This window comes from Haliaeetus leucocephalus, unplaced genomic scaffold (assembly GCF_000737465.1).
Source record: "Haliaeetus leucocephalus isolate CR32 unplaced genomic scaffold, Haliaeetus_leucocephalus-4.0 Scaffold140, whole genome shotgun sequence".
NCBI lineage: Eukaryota > Metazoa > Chordata > Aves > Accipitriformes > Accipitridae > Haliaeetus > Haliaeetus leucocephalus.
In genome coordinates this window covers 2,158,315-2,175,752 of record NW_010972576.1, presented here as the reverse complement: position 1 = coordinate 2,175,752, position 17,438 = coordinate 2,158,315, and the positions used below count along the sequence as shown (strand labels likewise).

The following is a 17,438-nucleotide window of genomic DNA, read 5'->3' as shown; positions in this document are numbered from 1 at the left end:
TGCTTTCATCATTGAAACACTTAATGCATGGTGTAAGCAGTGAAAGAAGTATATACTTTTGCACTGAGACACGTCCCACTACAACCAAAACCAGCTTATAAACTGAAGATTGTACAAGCCAATTTATGTAGTCAAATCCAGGCTACCAGTCTCCTTAGTGAAGTTGGAGGAGCTACGAATGCTACATAAATGATGGCTACACAGAAGTAGATTACTGCTATTTGTGCATATTTTGAATTAAACTTTAAATGCTCAGACGTTCAGTGTAGAATTACTTTCTCATGTATAGACAGCATAAGACATACTTTCTTCCAGGCTACAAAGAAAGAAATAACACAGGACGGTTGATAAGGTGCTGTAGATAGAATCATAGAATCATTTAGGTTGGAAAAGACCTTTAAGATCAACGAGTCCAACTGTCAACTCAACAGCACCATGCCCATTAAACCATGTCCTGAAATGCCCTATGTGTTTTTTGAACACCTCCAGGGATGGTGACTCGACTACTTCCCTGGGCAGCCTGTTCCAATTCCTGACAACTCTTTCAGTAAAGAAATTTTTTTCTAATATCCAACCTAAACCTCCCCTGGTGCAATTTGAGGCCATTTCCTCTCGTCCTATCACCAGCCACCTGACAGAAGAGACCAGCACACCCACCTCACTACAACCTCCTTTCAGATAGTTGTAGAGAGCTATAAGGTCTCCCCTCAGCCTCCTTTTCTCCAGACTAAACAACCCCAGTTCCCTCAGCTGCTCCTCATAAGACTTGTGCTCCAGGCCCCTCACCAACTTGGTTGCCCTTCTCTGGACACACTCCAGCACCTCAATGTCTTTCCTGTCGTGAGGGGCCCAAAACTGAACACAGTACTCGAGGTGCGGCCTCACCAGTGCCCAGTACGGGGGAACAATCACCTCCCTGCTCCTGCTGGCCACACTATTTCTGATACAGGCCAGGATGCCATTGGCCTTCTTGGCCACCTGGGCACACTGCTGGCTCATATTCAGCTGGCTGTCGACCAGGACCCCCAGGTCTTTTTCTGCTGGGCAGCTTTCCAGCCACTCTTCCCCAAGCCTGTAGCACTGCATGGGGTTGCTGTGACCCAAGTGCAGGACCCAGCACTTGGCCTTATTGAACCTCATACAATTGGCCTTGGCCCAATGATCCAGCCTGTCCAGATCCCTCTGTAGAGCCTTCCCACCCTTGTGCATATCAACCCTGCCTCCCAACTTGGTGTCATCCACAAACTTACAGAGGGTGCACTCAATCCCCTCATCCAGATTATTGATAAAGATATTAAAGAGAACTGGCGCTAATACTGAGCCCTGGGGAACACCACTTGTGACCGGTCACCAATGATGAATATACTTATATAGCTCATAAGCTAATCATATTCAGCGTATATATTTATTTTGAAATTCTCTGAGGACACTCCAGATTTGAGGAGACAAAGAAGGGGGAGAGAGATTTCCAAGAGGTAATATTTTAGCATACTGAGTTATCACTGGAAGTTCTAAGGGACAGTATTTAATGGTTATTCTATTATCTTTCCCCTCATGCAGCTCCTAAAAACTCCAGGTACTCTCACAATTACTGAAAAGTGTTAAGTGTCCTGACAATATAGTGTTATTTTTTTTTCCTCCCAAAAAAACACTACAGATGGATCTTAGCTGCACAATTCCCACGGACATTAATGGAAGTAATTTGCCTAAAACCCCTATTCATTTTTTAGGGTTGTGTTGTGGTTTTTTGTTTTGGTTTTTGGGGGTTTTTGGGGGGTGGGGTTTTGTTGTTTTTCGGGGTTTTTTTTACATTTCAAGATGTTTTTAAGTGTAATTTTCTGAAGTGTAATTTTCTAAAAACCACATAATGTGCATTGCATTTTATTATTCAGCCTGTCTGAGGCTCATTCAAATCTTATTTTTCCTCTCTGCAAATTTTTATCTAGATAAAAGAAAATCTGCAGGAAGAATGACGATTAGAGAGTATAGACGTGAGAGCGTCAACATCAATTACCTTCTTACAATCCAGGATTGCAAGTAATATTTAGTCTGTGTTAGGACATAATTATGGGTAAAACTGTAGTATATCTACCAGTATTGATTAAAACCAATATGCTACAAAATTTCAAAGAATAATATTTTGTTTCTACCATTCATTTTATGGATGCAGATAAGCTAGTGTTGCAAAGGGAAAGAGAAGTTCATGATATGAGTATTAATCAGTTGCACCTGCCCTTTTGAAAAGTGTTCAACTCTATATTTGAGGAATACATTCATTTTAACCAGAGATTTGATGAAAAGTTATGCCATATTACCCACCATGTGACATTTAGGAAATAGAAAGTAAAATTAAGATGATATTTTTTTTTCTATTGAATCCTAGAAAATTCAAAATTAGCTCAGCATTTGATTCTTGAATTTAAACTAAGTTTTCAAAATTAATTATGAAGTAAAGCTATATACACTACAGATATACCAACAATTGGTTACAGTCTCCTCACTATGAAGTAGGCAATGTATTGTAAAGCTTTTAGTTATTTCCTCTTGGAGTTCATGCTGGAAGCAAGTAGCTTTGAAAAAAAAAGAAAAAAAGTGCAGAGAGCTGAAAAAACAATTCAGTAAACATTTGAAGTCCTAATCTAATTGATAATATTGTATTTTTAAATTATATTTCCTTCTTTATATATATAAAAAAAGACATCTATTTTTCTTCCCTGCCCTAGACTGATACTAGTAGACACAGCTAAAATAGGGTTTGTTTTTAATGATAAACTATGAATAATGTCTTGCAAACATTGCCTTGTATGAAACCAAAGACTTTCATTGCATTCTATCTAATGATGGAGTAGATATCAGGAAGTAGTCACTGCAAGGAGAAGACAGATGTACCCAGATAATAAACTCTGTTCTTTACTAATTGTTAATAATATACCATCAAGGAAAATAATTTGAAAATAGTAAGGTATAGGAAGTATTTGAAGACTCAATAATTTTTTTGGAGGGCATGCTTTACTCAGTGCCCCAGTTACAGGAGGAATGAAGGAATACAGAAATAACTGGGAGACCTTTATATGGAAAGTCAGACTAGCTAATGCAATGGTTTCTCAGACCTTAAAAAAAACCCCACAAACTATCAATTGCAGTGGTGTGGGATATTTAGAAAACAATGGACATATAGTGAACAATCCAGGCACAATGGAACTGATTATTCCGTGAGCCAGAGGCCTCTGCAGGCAGCAGGCCTCAAGGACATGGTGAAGATTAACTGTTGCTACAAATTTGATGAAGCGAGCACGAAAAGTAGAACAAGGCTAACTGTTGCTACAAAAGTTTGATGAAATAAGCACAAAATGCTGAACAAAGTTGGGCCTACGTGACTGAAAGCAGGACACAAGACAAGTTACAGGTGGGGGGAACCATTCGCGTGATCAGAAGGCCTTATCCTATCAAATTATTGTTTTAGGCACGTGGACAGCACATGTTAACCAATCAACAGATGGCTTACGCATGAGCAGGAACTAAAATACTTATATAAACCAAGCTATTTGGGCAATAAATTGGCATCTGCTTTAATCATATTGATTGTGTGCAGTGTCCGTGACTTCCGCATCGACACAGTGGGATTGGTCTTTCACATTTTTAGGATCAGCTTATCGTAATAGAGTAGTTACTATTAATTTTAACGTACTTTTTTATCCAGTGGAATTGTTACATCAAATAATGTAACACCAAATAATGTTAGATATACCAACAAAGTTGAATAAATTCTATTAAGATAATGTAATATTAATTCTGTATTACTTGTATTGATGTATGAGTATAATCCTCAGGTAAGAGTAATAGAAATTAATAGCATTTCCGTGAACCACTCTAGAGAAGGGAAGATTGTGCTGTTGCCTCAGGAGAGTGATAGACCTTGGTTTGGATTGTTTCCATAGGAAGAAGGGACATAGAAGGAATAAGCTTGTTAGATTTTTCTTATTTCAAATAAATATTTTATTACAAAGCATTGAGTACGGGAATTCAATTGCAAGAAGTTATTTGATAGAATTAACAATGAACATTAAGCAGATGTTATTAATATCATGCAATGTTAAAGAAATATTTATTACTATTATACTTAGTTCATATAAATGTACTGTTCATACACTGCATTTTTCATACATTACATGTTCATTTATATGAACAGTATAAATGTAGCATAGTTAATAGACTACATTAAATGAAAACTTAAAAATGCCAAAGAGCTAAGAAGACATGTAAAGTGAAACAATAATCTCTTGCTCATTTCTTGCATCACTTTCAACAAGGTCAAATAGTAACTTATTTTAATTATTAAAGTTTAGGAGATCTTTGTTTTGACTTTTATGATTTAGGCTTTAACCTTCCATGTTTGTAAAAGCATTTAAGCATAGTCATATCAATGCATAACAACCAAATAGAAATAATTAAGACATCTTTTAATTAAGCTATTATTAGATTCTCCATTTTCTTTGTGTGTCAGGCCTGAGCAGAGCTACCAAAACCTTTAACGTTTTCAATGGGTATCTTAATGCTTAGCCCCATTATTTGAAAGGCAAATAAAACCAGTGTTTTGTGGTTGGGTTTTTTTGCAAGTTGTTTTGTTTTGGTTGGTTAGGGTTGGTTTTTTGTTGCTGTTGCTGCTGCTGCTGTTTGGTTTTATTTATTTATTTATGGAAAATACATCACATTCCCTTATCTCCTGGTTAAAGGTATTTGAGCACACTGATGGATGTAGTGTTCTTCTCTGGTAAGATTTACCATGGAATCAGTTATCAGAAACAAATAGAATGCCCTGAGCTGCACTACTTATATGATCCCACCAGGAAATATGAAAGAGGAAGAGTAGAAATAAGATGTCATGACAACTGTTGTAATCTACACAGAATCACCCCACCCAGAACTGGAGGCATTTTAAGGTGAGCATAGAATACTTCAGTAACTAAGGTCCACAAGGTAGGAGGACAGAAGTCAATGAGACTTTCCTACTGATATTTTGCTTTATAAACAATGGAGATAAAGTCACAGAGTTTTCCAGTTACAAAACTCTCAAAAGGAAAGGCTTCTGAAGAAAGCTAAATCAAATATACCTAAACCTAATACACATAAACACAGATCTGTGTTTCTTACCATGGCTCCTTTGCAAAGCTTTCAAATGAAAAAATTTAAACTGATCAGGAAAATAAATGCTAGAGAAATAGCTTACATATTGTGATAGCAAATACTGTTACTGCAAGAAAACAAAAGCCATGGTTCACATGAAGTACAGATGGGTTGTTTAACATAACATCCTGGTAACATGAGATCAGGACAATTGATATTGTAAAAGCAAAAATAATTTAAAAAAAAGGTATAGTAGCATTTCATCAAATATGGTTTTATCAAAAAAAATTACCAGATTTGTGCTCCCACTGCACATCACGTTCTCAGTAAAATTATCACAGCTCAAAATTACTACTGAAAAAATAATTAGGACAAATTAACTAATGAAGAAGAAAGAGTTAAAACTAGCGAGATATTTTCTTAGTGTTAAAAAGAGGTCATTTTTTCTGAACTTGGTTTTCTACCACACAAAGTATAGGACTGAAAGTCTTAAGGAAGTTTTAAAATATAGATATTGAAAAGAGACATGGATGTAAGACAAAATATTTAGTCAATCTAATTGCAGCCAATTTAAAATTAGTCTAATTGTAAACAAATATTGTACTTTAATTTTATACTCAAGCCCAATGTAATTAACAGTTTTCTTACAAAACATTATTGCTATACGTCAATGCTGCATGTACTCACTTGGGAATATATCACTGTATAGATGCACAGTATACTGACGTTTAAAACAAATGTTTAAAGTACTTAATTATTTTCATTTAAAAACAGAATTTCAATAGCTAATTAAAACCAGAAAGGTGAAAAAATGAACCATAAACTAAATGGATCGTTATTTAGTTAAAAAATGAGGCTGGGGTACATCCCAGTTTGTCTGCACACCAATAAAACTATTATACACCATGTTCATTATTTAATAATATTTGTATATTGATTTTTGCATATAATTTTTACATTATAAGCACTGTGTATGCTACAGGATATGACTTTCATTTTAACAAACCAAGATAACAAAGGTTAATAAAGATAACAAAAGTCTACATCTTCTAGGTAATGAAAATAGGTATCAAACCCTTGGGAAAAAAGACTGAGAAAAAGAAGCACTGGAAAAGAAAAGAATAAAATAAAACATTTGGCTGATAGAAAAAAAAATTAAGAGAGATTGAACTATATACAGAGTAGTCTTGAGGATCTGAAGAATAAGAGACAGCAAGGAAGGCATGGAAAAGAGCTGTATCTCATAAACTTATGTAGCAACATACATGTCAAGAATCTGACCTCCTTCCTGATCTTAGAAATCCAAACTGCACAAATTTAAGCAGGAGCAAAGCATCCCCAGTAATATATAAAACAAATCTCTTCTGGTTTTGTTTTGCTACTACCGTGATTGCAATTTGTGATGATGATTTGCCATTGGAATAGAATATGAAAAAACATACTAATCAAGAATCCAAAATGATAGCCGGTATAGACTGTGTTTGCATCAACTCCCAAACAGCAGAAAAGCCCAAAATCCATTGTCTTACCTATTCAGAGGCTAACTGGAAATCCTCTTCCTAGAAAGCAATGTGAGGCGGCCAAGCTGAGTACTGTAGGAGATAATTACACTACCACCATATACCACTACTTTATATTTTATTCTTTGTTGCCAAGCTGACACGTGAAATTAAAAGGGCAATGGTAATCAAAGGTAGATAATACATGTGGATCTCATCATGCCTTAAAATAATTGGTTGAGATTAATATTTTCCACAGTGGTGATTTTCAGTAACAGGAACACAAAAGATAGGTACAGCAAGAGGTTCAGTGCAATAGTAAAGATGTACCTTTTCTCCCTCACTAGCCCCATGGAATTGACTAAGTTTATAGCGAGGTGTTGCTAATGAGTTAGCAATGGAAGCATCAGCAAGCAGCATGAAGAACTTCTTCACGCTTGCCTTAATTCCATACTTTGACATCCCTTTTCGCCCTCCACAATGAATGACTCGTTGGAAGAAGGACTATTGAAGAAATTTTACAGAGAGATTTTACAGGCAACTTTCCTAAGACTTTTTCAAAAAATGCTTTGAGCATGTAGTGAGAGAGAGCAAAAATAACATGTTTAATTGATATCAGTTTATTAATATACAATGATTGTAATGGGACTTAAAAAAAAATTAGCCAAGCCTTTTGAATGCTGTTGCCCACAGGAAAAAGCAGATTAGAATGCAGAACATACTCCCTCTCCCTGAGAAAAGCAAAATAAAATAAAAAAAGTTTCACAAGACTTCTTGACTACAGTTAGTCAAATTATTAAGGGGGGGAAAAAAAAAAAAAGTGAGTCTTGTTACTTAAATCAAATCCTGCAATTTGCATAGGACATAGATACTGTGTTCAGGGAGCCTCAGAAGGAAGAAAATTCTCTTGTTACCTTAGAGCTGAGAGCAGCATTGACATGCTCAGGAAAAGCTCTGTTCTTAGTTCTCAGAATTCACTGCTGCATCTTAGTGCAATAGATTTTTTTTTACCCTCTCTCTCTCTCGGACGCAGGATTTTAGAGGATCAAATTTTATGATTTCTCAGATCCTGCAGGTGTTTAGACTTTCCAGATAAACACCGTGAACTATAAACTTCAGGTTGTTTGGAGACCAGGCCATACAAGGAAAGCTCAGGCTATTTTTGAATCCTGAAGTACTACTTTCTGTGTATTTCTTTCTTGGCTATGATACCCTAAATGAAAATTAAACCATCGAACACTCAGCCTGTCTGTATTTTACAGGTGTTTTATTATAACACAGAACGTGCTATTAGTTGAGGGAGAACATTCTATAACTTTTGGGCGAAAACCTAAATGCAGAGCATGTATTCCATGCTTTGTGCTTATACGTTCATATTTGTCTTTAATAAACTGGGAGAGCATGTTTATGCCACTATGTGTTTTTCTCTTGCTTTGTTTCATTCATTCGAAGTCGTTGCCTAAACACCTCTAAACTGGGCCTAATTCTAATCTAACACAACCAGCTCTGAACTGACCTAATCCTGAGGCCTAAATTAATGAGAATCAGTTGAACTGCCTAATTTAACAGCAAACAGCAACAGTAAGGAGGGAGGGAGAAAGAAAAAGGGAAAGAGGTTATTTTTTCACAGGAAGTTAAAAGAAATATTTCAATCTGGAGAGGTAACACAGACAGGAGTGGCTGTTGCACGTCTGACTCAGATCGCATTAGCCCTTTGGTAAAACAAGACAAAATAAGGACAAGGCTGGAAAGAGTTTGAATCAATACAGCAAAATCAGTTGTTAGAAGATGTCCATGAAAGCTGTTAAAAACAAAGCATGTCCCCTTTGCTGTACCCTCTGTACCCACCTGCTCAGTTGTACAAAAAGCTCTTTCCTGACTGAAGCTCATGCCCAGGCCCAGACCAAATTCCAAACTTCCTCAATTCTTCCCTCTCTCCTTTACCCAGATTGCCCTGACTGTTTGCTCGTCCTACCCCTACCCACTCTGCTGAGCCAGTGCTTCCTCCTAGTTAGGTATTACAACCCTGACTATAATGAATATCATGGTCTTAACTCCATAAAGTCGGAACTAGGCCTAAGTAAAAGGTATGCACGTGATGATGACTAAATTAGCAATCTTCATTGCTTGTCCCTTGAGACTAAAACCAAACAACTCCCTAACCAGAATGGTACCTTTCACAATGAGGCACTGTTTTTAATATTACTCCCTGCTAAACCATGTGAATCACCTGGCTTGCAGAGGAGGGTTGTGCATGCATGTGTTAGATACACAGAGTTGGCATGCTTTAGAATATGCATATGAATGTACAGGCTATATTCCATATTTCTTAGCCTCTTACAGAGAATCAGAAACCAACAGTCAGCATTCTGTTGGCTGCTGCCTGCCTGTGTACCTGGAAATCTCAGAGCATACACTTTTTCACTGAAGACATTGCAGAAACATTGCGCTCTGTCAGAGCTGTGCAAATTACAAGAGGAAAATTCATTAGGATGCTGGAAATACTTCCTAATGATTTCAGGTAGGAACCTAGGTATTAACAAATTTCTTGCGATACTTCAGCAGGAACGCAAAAAGACTCCCAAATGGAAAGTCCCTTACAAACTTTTCCAGTGTTTTGACAAATGAAGAACCAAGAAGTGGCATAACAGGAAATTCACATGCTATTCACACATATCCTAATATGTTTTAGCATAACCATGTAAGCGTAAGCCATGGCAGTTTAACAATGGAAGAAGACTGAAAATAAAATTTTCAGGAGTTCTTTGTAATACCCTTTCTCTGTTCTAGTTCAAGCCAACTTATCTCTTCCTGGTTTTGACTATTTCATATATAAACAATACAGTCAAACATTTGATCTTCGTGGCCATGATAATGATTATTATAATTCTAGTTTGGGACATAATTATAATTTAAGCATGAACTGCTGCAAGCTCTTAGACTTACATTTTATAAATTATTGCAGATTTTCTGTTGGAAAATTTACAGAAAAATAAACCTAATGCTTGAAAGTCAGCAGCTCATCTTAGCTACTGGATATTAAAAATTCCACCATAATACTAGAGCAGTTCCAACTAATGTGTAATAAAATTAGAAAACTGTTCAAAGTGGAAACTTTTCATTAATACAGCCTATGATAAATTAGAAAGTCTGCTGAAGAATAGTCTGTTAATTCCTATAGATCAAGTTAAATACACACAAAAAAAATTCTACACAGTAAGAAATCGCTGCATATTTAAAGGATATAAAGAGCAAAGTTGGGAAATCAGCAATATCCACAGCATTAGATCTAACTTTTGGTTATCATCAAAATATGGCAACTTCAGACTGCTCTGACATTAGCCAAGGAAATCTTGCAATCCAGACTCAGAAGTTAGTTATCTATATACTTAAAGCATATTTTACTATGATTTTCTGCACACTTTTAACAAAAAAATGTAATATTGGAGACTAAAAAATAGTGGTTTCAATTGCCAGTGAAAATGCTGATTTCTTAAATGCAGCACAATTACCTTCTAAGGAAAAACTGAATACAGGCTCTCACACATTGCAGCACTGAAAATTTCTATCAATACTACCAATTCTCCTAGTTATTTGCACCAATGAAGAAGGATATGAGTTCCACACAACTGAGGCACGAGAATTAAATCAGCTATATATTCTATTCTATCTAAAGTAGCATGAGATATCCCCATATAATTGTTAAAGTATCTGTCCACATATTTAATCTATGATAAATAATCTAACACCACTCCCCCCCCAAAATGTATGGAAACCGAGAACACAGATAATGCCATCAGTGGAGGAGGATAATCACTTATTGGAATATTCTGTTACTGGAAAAATGTATGTTCATAGTCTTTTTTTGAATGCAACGTAGGTACACACAGAACTCCAAAAACTCATGAAGGCAATCTCTTAATTGGAAGATTCTCTAATGTCTAAACTGGAGCTTTAGGTAATTTTTTAGAGCTCCCTAAAGAGCCAGGTGACTTACCTAGCACAATGTGCTGGAACTTCCTAGTGATCTACCTGCATGGCTTGCTTTCCTCTGCAAACCAGGATATGAGGAACCACAGAGTTCTGAATCACATCCCAACATAAACTTACCAAACAACCAAACTACATACTCCTTGGGCCTGAAAATTAATAAAAAGCTACAGGCTAAACAGCCTTGTATGTGAACAGTGGGGTGAAGATGTGGATAAATGATGTATAAAACAGTTAATAAAACATGATACGTACTGGTAGCCCTTTGAAACAGATTGAACATTTCAACTGTCTCAAGTTATGCAAATTGAATTATTTGTTGCAGGTAAATGATAAATATCATTCAAGAGAGGTGGCTTCATTACCTATTGAAGATGTAGAGGGGTTTTGGAAGTTGGAAGGAGGGCTAAGGGACAGTACAAAGATAGGTAATATCAATGTTTTCCTAAGTAAAATGATTGCAAAAAGTTTTGAAAAATGTACCAACCAAATTTGTTCTACAAATATTTGTTATCAAAACATGAAGAACTTCTCAATTTAATTCATCACACATTTTGCTATCAACCTGTTAAAGCAGTGGATTAAGGAATATTGTCTCTTTTTCGCTATCATGACATTCAGAGTTTCTAAAAACATTTTGTAAATCTTTTTTTAAAGACTTTGTAAAAAATTTTTTTTCTCTAAAACGTTTTTCTGAAAATCTCTTCAAGCCTTTTTAAGTTTCATCAGTAAAATCTCACAACTATGAGGTTCAATATATAAATTGTAATAAAAATTAAAAATAATTATAGTTTGTTACATGTAATTTTAATTATGTATTATAATGAATCACAGAATGGTTGAAGTTGGAAGGGACCTCTGGAGGTCACCTTGTTCAACCTCCCTGCTCAAGCACAGTCACCTACAGCAGGTTGTCCAGGACCATGTCCAGACAGCTTTTGAATATCTCCAAGGATGGAGATTCCACAGGCTCTCTGGGCAATCTGTTCCAGTGCTCAATCACACTCCCAGTAAAAAAGTGTTTTCTTATGCATAAAGTTTTTCCTTATTTATAAAGTTTTTTCCTTATGCATGCTTTTTTTATGCATTCAGATTTTCATGCATTCAGACTAAATGCCTACTTGTAATTTCTGTGCATGAAGAGCTGAATTTATTCATAATCCCTTTTACAACAACAAAACCTTTACAGTATGAATGCCTGTTCTCACCATGAACACAATTAGTTTTTCAAGATAATACCTAAGTACCACCACAATTGTTTTTACCTGCAGTCTGACATTCAGAGTTGCTCTGGTTGGACTACCATCCGAATTGGATAAATTCCTCTTTATTAGAACAAGATCAATTACTTTTTTTTTTTTTTAAAGTTTGCAATCATAAACTTGCATATATATTGCTTGATCAAAGCAAATATGACTGCCGATATTATCTTCTGTTTGCAATAAGTATTCTACTTGCATAACTTAATCTAAGCACTTGATACATTAAGTGTTTGATTGAAGCAGAAAGTCTCCTTTACCATATTATTTACATGTTTTGAATATGTGTATCTGTGCCAGAACTGGTTTTAAAAATTGACTTTAGAAAAGTTTTTCATTCCTAGGTTTTTTATACTAAACATATCCATAATAACAAAAGCTGAACTATAAACTAAACCATTTTTTTATCTAGACATATTGCCTAGAAAAAACCCCCACCATGTTTTCTTTGTTTTTCAGAATAAATTTTTATATCATGTTTTCATTATTCTTTTTCCTTTTCTTTATATTTTTCCTAGCATTCATTTTCTTTCCCTTTAAGCTTTATCTTCTTTTAAAAATACAAAATCTATTTACAGAATGTGCCATTTGCTTCTGTTCTGTATATATGCATATTTTTTTATGTTTTTCAAAGATATCTAAGGAATGAAAAATAGAGGAAAAGTCTCTCTACCTTTCATATGTATATATATGTATATGCAGACACAGGCATATGTGTATGTGTGATCTCCCCAATATTAAACTTGACATGTTTATGATGGCCTATTCCAAGTATTATATGAGAGTTATCAGAGGATTAGAAGTATTATTAAGGAACAGCAACATACTGTGAGTTCCACATACAATCACTGATGTCAGAGACCATCTAAATCTCAGAAATGATGTTCATTATACCTCATGTCCTGCCCCTGCTTCTTCTGACATTCTTCATGGTTATGTTTTGGGGTTTTTTGGTACGTGTTCTTTCTCTCTCATGTGGTTCTTTCCACAGTTTCATTACTAGTCTCTCTCATTCCTTCTAGATTTCAAAGTATTTTTCTTGTGCTATTTTTCTGTATTTTGTTTAAAGTTGACAAATGGAAGTAAACTGATGAGACAAAGTTTCTGATTTTGCAAAATACTCAGTATAAACACCTGTGTGCTTTTACAGTTATGTATTTATTTGGCTGGGGCCTGAAGCATTCTTTATTCTGATTGAACAACATTCCCTAGAGGATGCACAATTTTATAATTAAATGTAAATTTTAATATTTTATTTTCCATCTGTTAGAAACTTTCTATATTTAACCTAAATACTATACAATAATTAGCTAATAAGCAAATATTTTGCTTGTTTGAGAACTCAGTTATCAGTTCTTCCTCCTTATATGCTGAGAAAGAATCACATGATATTTGATGATTTTTTTCAAACTGAGGACCAAGAAGAAAGAGCTTTCATATTTTATAAAAAAAATCGAGAAATTAAACTAGCCAGATCTTCAAATATTAATAGAAACTAACATTTAGAGTTTCTGACTGTAATTCAGGCTTTCTAGTTGAAGCACCCAGATTCAGAAGAAGGGGAAAAAGAAGTTTTTTTATCATCTTTGTTGGCCTGATTGTAGGCCTTATGGGTCCTCAGATGTTGCTCCCATGACTACCACCCCAAGAAGAAACTAAGAAGTTGATCAGATCTGTGCTAGCTTCAGACAGCCCATGGAGATATTACAGCCCTTTTCCTTGTTATAGAGAACCATCACAGCATTTTCCCTTTTAGCTACCAGAAGAAGGGCAGGATTTGTTAGCTGAGAACTGTTTTGGGACTCCTGGATTCATGACAAAGGTGTAGCAGGTGGGCAAAATTTGAATGGTATATAGTGCTTGAAGCTAGGAAACCCAGTATCTCAAGAAACATCTGCATTATGCCACAGTTCAAAACTCCTAAATTCAGTGAACACTGTGAATATCTACCTCACGCAGGGAAGATTTTTGTTGATCAATTAACTTCAACACCATGCTGCTCTGACAGGCAGTTCCCCTGGTTGCTGCTTGGTCTGAAATCCAGTGAGTACTGGGACATGTTGTTGCCTTAAGCAGATGCTGACAGTTGCTTTAAGAGGCAGCCTCTCCTGGCTCTCTCTCTGAGTTTCTGTTGATACACATAATCTCTAGTTTGTGAAACTAGAAGAGAGCTTAGCTCACTATCTTTGAAAGATTTCTGGGCTTTCAAATCAAAACAGCTCCTGTTTGCTTGTCAAATCAAGTCTATATTTTTGCAGGTGTTGTTATGGAAAAGTTAATTTCTGAACATTACTCCAATAAACACAAACAAGACAAGGCTGGTATGTAATTTATCCCTTGGTCAGAAAAGAAAAACCAGAAGTGCTAGAGAATAAACTGTACCTTGTGGCGTAATCTTACTAGGGGCTGATAGGACCTAAAGTCGTATCCTTCCTTGGCTGGCCACCCGTCTGCTCCCAGCAAAATGCATCCAAGTAAAACAGCTGACCACCACATAAACATCTTTACAGGTCTGTTTCTGTCAAAATAAAATGTAAATGTTCAGTGACAGACTGCAATATTATTTTGGCACAAGTTATATCATAAAAGTTTACAATATTGATATTCCATTTGTGGACTTGAATAAATATAGTTGAAACAAGGTAATCCATCTGGCACAACAGCAAAAAGAAAAAGAAAAAAAAAGGTAGCAGTTCAGCATACAATTATGCACAGTTACAGATCTTGTCCATTTTCATCTGCACTCTGTCTGTAAGTTTGTCATCCTGCAGTCATCGTAACAACCTAGTTTGTGCTGATTGCAATGTTCTGGTATATTTTAAACCAGGTTACCAAAAAATTACTTTCTATTTGAATGAACAAAAAACTTGATTTTTCCAGACAAAACTGGACTGGTTTGATGAGCTTGTCCTACATTATCCAGCTACTGTGATACATTAAGCTATGACCCATTAGAACTAAAATTAGGATATTAGATACTGATATTAGAAAGGGAGACACACAACAATCTGGAAGAATGCACAGAACTGTTTCTAATGTTAAAGGCCTTGATAAACTTATGTTCTGAAATTTATGAGAAAATCCTTGCAGGAGATGCTGAAAAAATCATAGACAATCTGTGTCAGAGCTGCTTTTGATTGGACAAAGATATAACTTCATAAAGATAAGATCAGAAATATGGAAGGCCTATAACAAATTATACTCACAGATTTCATAGATACATACGGCATGAGAGTTTCCTTACATGGTTTCTAAAGGACCTACAAACGTGCATTTTCTAAGTGGTTTCAGTACCTGTTGGAGATATTCCATATTTATTACTGATATTCAGCATCTGTGTTGAAACTATCATGCTAAACAGACAACACAGAAAACTGATCCTAATCACTTTGAGACATGTGCAAGTCATTCTGTTTAGTATATATTATTTAGTCCTGTAGTATGGGAGAGAGATGAACAACTTCTATGCAGGCTGACTTACGCATCAGTGTTGATTTTTTCCCTTTCTACCCTGCTTCTAATGCACTTACCCTGCTAACATAGAAATCTCTAATAAGAACAAAGATATACATGAGTAAGTACAAAATGTCGTAAGTGTGCCCCAAGAGCCCAGAGTGTGTACAGAATGTTAAAGTCTTGCCTAACATTTCCTTTGTTATAGAAAATCAGCTGAGCATAAAATGTGGACAAATTGGGGATCACCTATTATCCTGTATCATTTACAGTCATGCTCCTGGCAATACTGTTACACAAACTGTGGTTTTGACTCCTATCAGTCTTTATACAGCAGTAGTCCTCACAGTCACCTGAAGGCAGGGACTGCATAGAATTAATTCCTGTGGAGATGTCTAAGGTACTAAATGGATTCTAGCTTTACCTCTTTTCACAGTTTCAGTAATCGAATCCTGCATAAGTCTGCTACCCTTCTCTGGGGACTAGTCTACCAAATTTGGTAAAACCACTTAATGGTTGCTGTCTGTTTCATTCTCATTCCAGCTGACTTTTACCAGCCTGCATAGCTTTCATACTTTTAACTCAAAATCAAGCTTGAGAATAATATACCATACTACTTTGACACCATCTATCTTTTGTTCCACAAAAACCAATCTCTTTCTGGGTCTCCCTATTAATCAGATTTAAGATTTCTTGTCATTTATCACTACTTATTCCAACAGTTCCCAGTTCAAGTGCCTTTTTTGGTACTCCAGCTTTTCTAATATACACAGTAGAGGTATCTCTCCTAGGAGGTCTCTTGCAGAATATATTTAGCAGTGAATGATTTGAAACAAAGACAACAGCCTCTATTACAGAGAGATATTTTACATAAATAACTTAAGGCTTGTTCTTTTACACCTGTTCTGTAACTGGATATTGAAGTGGTGATAAAAAGTGACACAGTGAAAAATTTTTCCTGGGTTCCCCTCATACTTCCACCAAAAATGAACTACTAATCAGGTGTTCTGGTCAACCTTTACTATGGGGTTATTACAAAAAATCTAGCTCACTGACTTGAAACACCAGAAAAGATTACTTCAGAACTCTGAGAATTAAAGTATGTCGTGGAATGGCATTTTCCTTCACTGTCTCTGTGTTAGTTCACAGTGTCACTGTTATTGGAACAATAAGTCCATTACAAGGGAAGAAAAAAAAAGAAAAGAAAAAAAAAGAAAGAAGAAAGATCAGAATCTTGACTTTCAATCTCAAAGAAAACACCCCTTTATTTGTGTTTGTTGAAAAAAAGTTTTTGAAAATAGTTTACTGTTGACTTTCAAGGTCAGAATCAGATTAGTTTAGCAGTTATGCATGCTAAAACTAGCTACGCACAGTTGAACCTTTGTCCCCTTTGTGCACTTGTGGAATATCTCTCTGTACAATGAAAATTAGGTTGGAGAACAGTCATTTCACAGAAGACAGTAAGGGCAGCCACATTCCACCACCCTCCCATCTAAGCTGCATATATTTTTAGCCTCATGTGGTATAAAAGAATAGAGTCCTTATAGTTTTGAAGACTATTTGACCTTGAAAGGCTTCTCCTTTGTACTTGTCTGAAAGAAGAGAAAATTATTACATGCTCAGTTTCTGACTTCATTGCCTGTTACTTGGATGAACACTTAAAATGTAAATTAAAGTCAGCTCTTCGGACAGATGCCACCTAAAATCCCCAAAGTATGTAGGGTGTCTGCAGTTATTATTTGCCTTTTTAAAAATAAAAATATCAAATTTTTTTCAAAATATCATAAATTTTCTATTGAATTTATTGCATAACTTAAGTGGCTATTTACTTTAAAACTACAACCAAAAAGCACAGTTCTCCTTAAAACAATGCTATTAAGTCTTTATTTTAAGAAAGACTTATACCATTAAAGAGTTGAATTAAAGAGAAGGAATAAAAAAAGAATTTTCAAAGCTTCATTACAACTCTAGACTTTGTTGCTGTGTATAGGCAAACAGAAAGAAATGAGGTATCAACTGTATATGTTCATGATACCTAAAATAACTTGCTGTTTATTTCTATTTGGAGGTACAGCACAAATGGTAAGTAAAGGATGTTTGTACATTTCTTTTA

The 17,438-nt window shown here is 35.5% G+C and overlaps 1 protein-coding gene across 3 annotated transcripts in view; it reads right to left on the bottom strand.

Annotated features, from left to right (window-relative positions):
- Nucleotides 1–14,374, bottom strand: part of FSTL5 (follistatin-like 5) — a 306,883-nt gene extending 292,509 nt beyond the window's left edge. For all 3 annotated transcript variants that reach the window (XM_010586080.1, XM_010586081.1, XM_010586082.1), the window contains exon 1: nucleotides 14,255–14,374. In XM_010586080.1, coding sequence (XP_010584382.1) covers nucleotides 14,255–14,374 — 120 coding nt within the window. The remainder of the gene's footprint in view (nucleotides 1–14,254) is intronic.
- Nucleotides 14,375–17,438: the final 3,064 nt, after the last annotated feature.